This window comes from Neltuma alba, unplaced genomic scaffold (assembly GCF_004799145.2).
Source record: "Neltuma alba isolate B1F8T4 unplaced genomic scaffold, ASM479914v2 tig00013251_pilon, whole genome shotgun sequence".
NCBI lineage: Eukaryota > Viridiplantae > Streptophyta > Magnoliopsida > Fabales > Fabaceae > Neltuma > Neltuma alba.
The window spans coordinates 9,864-17,761 of NW_021637546.1; the positions used below are offsets into that span (position 1 = coordinate 9,864).

Below are 7,898 nucleotides of genomic sequence, written 5' to 3' on the forward strand. Positions count from 1 at the left end.
TGCCTCGCATGGTGCCTCGCTGCTCTCAACCCCCCTGACCCGAGGCAAGGGAGCTTAATGTAAGTATCTTTTCTTTTTGGGAAAAAAAAATGTTTGTTGTTATTCCTTCCTAAATCCTCAGTTCCAAGATAAAAAGAAAACACTTCGATTTCTTTTCACCAAATTGATGGTTGGTGGTTTATCTGGGTTTTGAGGTGCAGAGGCAATGTAGAATGCATTGAGGAAGCTTTAGGATTAGTGGGATGTCCTTACCCACTTAAACCTTCCCATATTCATCATCTTGACAGTGAATTTATTTTTCCTGTCGTACAATGGCTCGTGGATCGTGTTCAATTGAAACACGAAGACGGGCAATGAGGTAACAGACCTTTCCAAAACCCCGTTGATGTACTGTCGAATTAAATTATGCAGAACCTTCTGAGTTATTTAATGGATGAAAAATGGAAACTTAAGTATGATGATAGAATTCTCTGGGATGGTGTGACTCCTAATTTTTCTTTTCGAGCTTGCTTTTTTTTTTTTTTTGGTTAACGCATTGCTATTTTTTCATATGGAACATTTATGTTTTTCACTCTGAAAATCTAGTCGGAGAGGATGAGCATACAAATCAGCAACACAAGCGGGAAGTGGAAGAAACGGAAATTTCAACAAAGATGTTGAATGGCAACTTAGATGAACTGGTTGGTGAGAGTGGCATATGTTAGATATGAACAACGTGCTCCTTTATCACGAAAAGATGTCTTGATTTCATTTCTTAATAATTGGATCATTGTTTCCTAGCTTTTATCTGAGCTGTTATTTGCCGTTGAAATTGATTCATCATTTTCTTTTCTTTTATATTTTAGTTTCCCCCATCTGTCTGCTATCCTTGTATGTGTCTATCTACGGCTAGTGTATTACTGAATTTGTTTGGTTCACCACTTATTTTGTTGTATTCCAGAAACTCCGAAAGATGAGTGTGGTGAACAAATTGGAGGATCTACGAGAGAGAATCAGTAACAAGGGTGCTGATACTGCAGTACAGAAGCTGGTCATGCTGTTGAGGTCCTTGAAGGTGATTGTTTCTCCCAAATATTTAACAACTCTATTTTCTACGGTGAAAATGTTTTACCAATTAATCCATCTTTCTGTATCAATGATGATATTTACAGTAAATTATTTATCAGTAATCTTGACAACTTGATGATAATGAAGTTTCTCACCTTGTACAAAATTAAATAAACAGATTTTTTCTTAATGATGTCTTCAGTTTAATTCAGACTAATTAACTTTATTTCTCACTATATCAAATTTGTTGCATTTTAAACTTCATGGAAGGATATCATAGGCATAGAAAGATAGGAAACAAACTCGAAGCTGAAAAGAAGTTTAATATTTTTAGTTGGCCTTCAGATGACTAAACATTTGGAAAAGAAATGAACTGAGAGGCGAGGAAAAGCTATGCATTCAATAGTTAACTTACTTAAGATGGAGAAACAGAGGAACATGTAGTTTCACTTATACCATCTACCATGAATTGTCTCCGTGTCATACAAACATACACACTCACACACAGAAACAGAAGCAGAATTGGGTATATGAGATCACTAACCGCCTGAAACTGTGGAGTTGGAGCTTCTGACATCTTTCTAATGTTGAATCAAAGGATTCAATTTGATTCACATCATGACTTGGAAGGCGTACTATTATATTGTTTAAATAATACCAAATTGTAAGATTCAGACGTAAAGTAAAAATACCTTGAAAAATAAAACATATGCATAAACCAACCACAAGTCTCTTTAGAACTTTATTGCAATATCCGAACTAATGTACTCTTGGCTTTCGATTTAGGAGGCATAGTAAGTGATAACAACTAAAACACTTCAATGGCACTCTAAAGGAAAAGAGTTAGAAGTTGAGAGAGGACTCAAATGACACTTGAATCTTGAGACAAAAGGACATTTTCGGGTTTGCTTGCTAGGAAAGTCTCAATCATGTGCACAAAGAAACAGACTGGCATTTCTTATGCTGCGAAGGAGACTGAAATTGTTTATCAAGAAAGCTCCGTAGTTTTGATCTTTCATTATTCTTTTACTAGAATTCTTAATTGTTAGGCATCATTCTGTATCTTCATGGTTTTTTTTTTTTCCCTCTCTAAAAAAATTCATCATGCTTTAGTAGATGGTGGTGTTTGTTGGGACATAAATCTGGCAATAGTTCCCCACCCCCCAAAAAAAAAGCAATGTGACCCACTGCATAACTCTGACATGGGATGAAGTGCCAATTGCGGAAACACGCCATTAATCAATCGTTTCTGGAATAACATCTATTTGTGTGGGCATCGTGATGATTATTCAAGCGCATGAACAATTCCATTACGGATTTGAATTGGTGCCGATATGAATTGGATTGTATTGCATGAATTGACTCATGAGTTGCATGATACTGATTTCCATGCCACAATTTGATTTTGTGGTTTCTCATCTATTTGTTTGTCTGAATAAACAAACTTTGCTTGCATTATGAGCAATGGATGTCATTTGAATCTTTAGGGTCCGAAAATCACGTATTACTAATGCTATTCTCTTTTTGGTTCAGGATCTTGAGAGGCAGGAATATCATTTTCTGTCTAGTCGTGATGCTAAACATTCAGAAATTCAAGCTGAAATAGGTGAATTGGAGGGGAAAATAGCAAATGGCTGTGATAGCAAGATCCTATTAGATGGGCTGCAACATTCTTTAAGTGAATCGCTTGGAAAACTTGATTCAGCTAAAAAGGTAAAATATTTTTAGTTAATGGACATGTCTTCTCCCCTTATTTAATCACTATTAGCATGTTTGGAACCATGTTGGCACCTTGCCAAACGCAAGCAACCCTCTTGTTTCTGTCAAAGCGATGTTTTGACACCCCAAAATTTGATTCCAAGTATGCCGTATAACCTGGCTGCTTTTGCTTCCTAATAGGAACTTGCTGCTAAAATGAGTGATTTCGTAGCAGTAAAGCGGCAGATTGATGACCTACCATGCCAATCAGAGCTCATCCAGTAAGTTAACACCCCCCCCCCCAAACGCATCCATTGAAATTGATTTTCCCTAGCTCAAGGTTAGGTTCAGTTTGAGCTGCATAAGATGGAAACCAAGTAACTAATGCATTGCAGCTTTGTTCGGCTTACAGTTTTAAGGCGTATGAGGAGAATGAAAGAGAACTAGAACCAGAAGGATCAATAGTCAGTGCTAAAATTAAAATCCTTTTTTTGTCCCACATTGTGCATATAACTTGTTTCTTTAAAACAAAAATTTCAATTAGAAACTAATACTATATCTCGAATAAATTTCTTAATCTGCTCTTGAATGCAAAATTTTTTATTGATTTCTCAATATATTCATTTACCGTTTTAATGGAAGAATGATTTGTTCAAACTCAAGGTGGGAGTTATTTATCTAGCATTTGTATGTGTGAGAATGAGACATAGGATGTAGAATATGACAGAATATTCAAGAATGATATTTAGATATATTGTACACGGGAGGGAAGAGAGCTATATAAATTTGTTACACCTTTGACATGATATCTTTAGATACTAACAGGTTCCTGTTTCTGTAGGTATGAACATCGCCTTTCAGAACTGTATGCTCTTATCCAGGTTTGCACTTGCATTTTGGCGATTTACCCTGTACATATTTTTGTGGGCTTTTATTAGTATAAACTTTTTTGCCCATGGCCAATGTGCAGGGAAGACATAGACAAACTCGTAAATGCTATGCCACTTACAATGCTCTTTTGGAAATTAAAGAATTGATGCTAAAGGAAGCATCCCTGTTGAATTCCATCATTTCACAGGTACTCATTGGAGAATGGAGAGTGATGCAAAACCTTTCTTGGACATGTGCCTCAAATCTTATTGAACTTTTCTACTGCAAAAAAGTTATCAAATTTGTTTTGCCTCTTCATCTTGTTTTCTGTTAATCATGTCCTGTTCCTAGTTTTATGTACCTTTTTTTGGCTCTTTGAATCTTTCTCAAGAATTATTCTCTTTACCATAATTTTCTACTACTCAAGATTTATATTATTTGGCATTTTGATGTTTTGGTTTCTTAGAAAATTGCCAATGTGTGTTGTTGTAGATTATTGTTATTTGTGGCCATTATCATGGATTAGATCAGTAGGTTGCTGACAACCTCTTTATTTCATTTTACTGCAGTTTCAAGAGGCCTTTAGTAGCCCTGATGGTCGTCTGAAACTTATTAAATCCATGGAAGGAATTGTCAAGGGCAGCCAGCAGGTAATGCTAAGTTTCTGCCATGAATGAATGATAAATCAGAGAGAACCCCGTATTGAAGCTTTTGAAGTCACGAATCAATTATTGGTTTTTTTTTTGGGCAAAATAATTGTCTTAGATCAACAAAATTATGGTGTGTGTGTGTATTTATATGTGTGTATATATATATATTTTCAATTGCTGATTCCATTGGATATGGTCTATATGATTCCAAGCTTATACTGCTGGCATTCATATTTGTAGAAGCTAGAAAAGGTTCAAGTAGGGCTCCAAGAAGAAGAGAGAAATCTTGATGATGTTAAGAAGCGGTACGCTGCAGCAGTTGGTGCTCAGAAGCGTTGCTATTCTCTGATGAAAGCGTTTCAGGTATGATAATTAGTATCAGCCTTCTAATCTAAGCCTCATGGCAGCTCTTAGTCACACACTTTGTTCCTCCTTCCATATCTCTTCCTTTATGACACTGTGCAGTGATTCTTCTGAGCTATGGCTTCACACTTGAAGAATATTTTTGCAGGAAGAAATCGCCATGAAGGATAAACTTGGGTGTCAAGTTCCGAGCAGAGATTGTTGACATTCTTATGGTCAAGGTGTCCAAATAGTGTTCGCAGGGTCAGACAAGCGTGCTTCCGTAGTTGGCATGTAAAGATGGAAAGTGGAACATTGGAATCTTTGCTACTTCAAGTTGCGGCTTCAATTCTCTCTCTCTCTCTCGCCTCCCCCCCCCCCCCCAAAAAAAAAAAACAACACAAAACACCAAACGAAAGAAAGAAAGACACGTCAAATAGTTAGCTTGTATAAACAGGTAATTGCGTGTCATACGATTGAATGAGGTGCTTTGCTGTTCACTCTAAAATTTGAGTTTCTCGTTTTCTCCTGCATGGGTAGTACTCCCTCTTGGCCCTCTGGCGTGTTATATTTTTAAAGTAATTTTTGGTTTCAAATATTAGTCACCAACAGCCTCATTAATTACTTCTTCTTTTTTTTGTCATTTTTCCCTTGTTATTAATTGAGGTTCAAAATTGAAAAAAAAAAAATTAAATCACATTATTCAGAGAGAGATAAACTTGGAAAAATTATTAATTTAGGACAAATTTAATTATTTAACTGTGATTTCTTATTATGTGAAAATAATTTTGTACATTTTTTAAACGTGAAATTAGTACATTTTATCATAAATTATGAATATTGCCATTCGTTATGAATTTTATATTTGATAACAATACTTAGAAATAAAATATAAAAATTTAAAGAGTTTTTTATTTACATTTAAAAGGTTTAAATTCTTAACTACGACTCAATTTTTTATCCCCTCTTTACCATTTGAACTAGCCTCAAATGGCAAATATTAGAAGAGTTATTATTTAAAAGTTAATCATGAAAAATGTTTACGTACATGTAAGTTAATTAGATTATTATAATTAATACTACTTCTTGTTCTAATTATAAGAACAAGTTGACCAATTTGAGGAGATTAAGGAAAGAAGTTAAGTTTTGTAATAAATAGGTGTTGTCTTTCCTAAAATATCTTTCCTAGTTAAGTGTAGTGGCTAGAACTATCATTGTTAAAAGGACTAGTTTGGAAAAAAAATATAAATATGAGAGACAAAATATATTGGGGGTCTTATATTTAGGATCAAAATAAAAATCAAACAAGATCTTATATTAAAAACTGGAGGTAGTATAATATTAAGTTTTGACAACAGCGTGTTTAAAAAGTCTTGCCAAATTTTTATACATGTTTAATAATAGAGAAAGCCGAAGCATTGGTATCGTACCAAGATGATGTTAACATAGAAAAAAATCAATGACAAATAAAAAGTATAACAGATTCTAATTCTATACAAAATAAGTACGAGAGAATATTGTTAGTGTCAATTAGATGAGCTTTCCATACATTGCATCGTATCAAGAAGGGAATCTTATATTGACTTAAAATGTCTCTATCCTAACATCAAAATAATTAAGTAGGTTGAAAATGCGAGAAGAAAACAAAACAATAGGAACATGACATAAAGGAAGGGGGAAGAGGCACATATTCGCTTGACTGCTTGAAACAATGACGAAGCAGAACCCCAGCTTGGGCTTCGAGCTAGCAAAAGTTTGAATACATTTGTTTATATTAACTTTATATGACATATTAGAGAAATATTATCATAAAATACTGTAAGACTTAATTTAAGAGTTAATATTGATCATATATATATATATATAAGACATATTTTATATTTTTGTTTTTTAATTAATCTTATTCATATTCTCTTAATAATAATAAGTGATTTCCAGTGATGCGTTCCGACCACGACGCCCAAGAACAACAGCCGTCGTTGGGAAAAGCAGCCACCGCCCGCCAATGTGGTGGCAACCTCGCTTCTTGTTTCTCTTCCAACTCCAATGGCAATACACAATCCCTTCCATTTTGACTTTTCAACATCAAAGACCCAATATTTCACAAAAAAAAAAAAAAACGAAATGATGTGGGTCCCATGTCTGCCTAATTTTTATGATTTTGCCTTTCGGATTTGGCATATAGAAATAATAGAAACGTTGGACTGCTCTTCAGCTTTATTTTCCCCGGCAAACAAAAACGAAACATACCACATCTAAATTTAACATTTAATTTAATTTTAAATATGCGTAAAAAGATGTGGGATAATACTACCTCCGGTTCTTAATATAAGACCCCGTTTGACTTTTTGTTTGGTCCTAATTATAAGACCCCAATCCATTTTGCCTCTCATATTTATACATTTTTTTCCAAGATAATCTTTCTAACAATGATAGTTCTAGCCAATATACTTAATTAGTAAGAATATTTTAGGAATGACAAAACTTATTTATTACAAATAACTAATTTAACTTACTTCCTTAATCTTCTCAAATAAGTCAACTGGGTCTTATAATTAGGACCAGAAGTAGTATAAATTATCACAGTCTAATCTTTATCATCCCACATCTTTTCATTTGACAGCCAACACTTTTGTCTTATTCCAAAGCCTCATTCCTAAACTTGTTACATTCATATACAACACAAATCCAACGAATCAAGAAACATGACGCGTACGTCTTTTGATTTGAAAACAAAGGCTCCACAGCGTGGCATATTAGCTATGAAATTAAGTTGCTGAGGATGAAGGATTAAGATAGAAATTTGGTGCAAGCGTGCTTGACGACCCTATCACGGCTTTTAATTCATAACAACTCTTTCCAGCTTGACCAATTTTAATTTGTTGATCCCTCTTCATTATTTATTAACTTAATATAATCTTCCTGCTTTCACTTGTTATTAGATTTGATGGCACCACACGTTGCAATATTCTTTCAACTATCAACTGTTCATCTTTTTGTCTCTTCTAATTATTGTTGCTTGACGTTGTTATCTTGATTTGATGTCATCCGAACTTGTTCTGTCAATATATGTATGTATGTATATGTATATATTATCATATGAAATGGGAAAAATTGATGATTAGACCACATTTTTTTATCCAAAAATTAAATAGCAATAACACGAACATGATAACCATTACGTAGTATAGCTTTTTCTCTTTCATATTATTGTTTATTCAAACATGTGAAATGTGATTTTGATATTAGCCCCAAAAAAAAAAAAGCCTCGAAACTTATCAAGAACTGTAA

The 7,898-nt window shown here is 34.1% G+C and overlaps 1 protein-coding gene and 1 long non-coding RNA gene across 2 annotated transcripts; both read left to right on the top strand.

Moving 5' to 3' along the window:
* Positions 1–335, top strand: LOC114735761 (uncharacterized). The gene is made up of 2 exons (XR_003739296.1): positions 1–59; positions 201–335. It is a non-coding gene; the product is annotated as an uncharacterized LOC114735761 (long non-coding RNA).
* A 227-nt stretch (positions 336–562) lies between these two features.
* LOC114735781 (coiled-coil domain-containing protein 93-like) lies at positions 563–5,021 on the top strand. The gene is made up of 9 exons (XM_028923535.1): positions 563–680; positions 941–1,054; positions 2,581–2,760; positions 2,947–3,026; positions 3,587–3,626; positions 3,716–3,823; positions 4,185–4,265; positions 4,506–4,628; positions 4,777–5,021. Exons 1-9 carry the CDS (start codon positions 654–656, stop codon positions 4,831–4,833), a joined length of 810 nt encoding a protein of 269 aa, XP_028779368.1. The 5' UTR covers positions 563–653; the 3' UTR covers positions 4,834–5,021.
* The last annotated feature ends 2,877 nt before the right edge of the window (positions 5,022–7,898 follow it).

What these genes read in the sequence shown, in the direction of transcription:
- LOC114735781 (XM_028923535.1), top strand. Translation starts at nt 654, where the DNA reads ATGTTGAATGGCAACTTAGATGAACTG. An exon ending in TGCTGTTGAGGTCCTTGAAG is followed by an intron (nt 1,055 to 2,580) that starts GTGATTGTTTCT and finishes TTTTTGGTTCAG; the next exon opens with GATCTTGAGAGGCAGGAATA. An exon ending in TTGTCAAGGGCAGCCAGCAG is followed by an intron (nt 4,266 to 4,505) that starts GTAATGCTAAGT and finishes TCATATTTGTAG; the next exon opens with AAGCTAGAAAAGGTTCAAGT.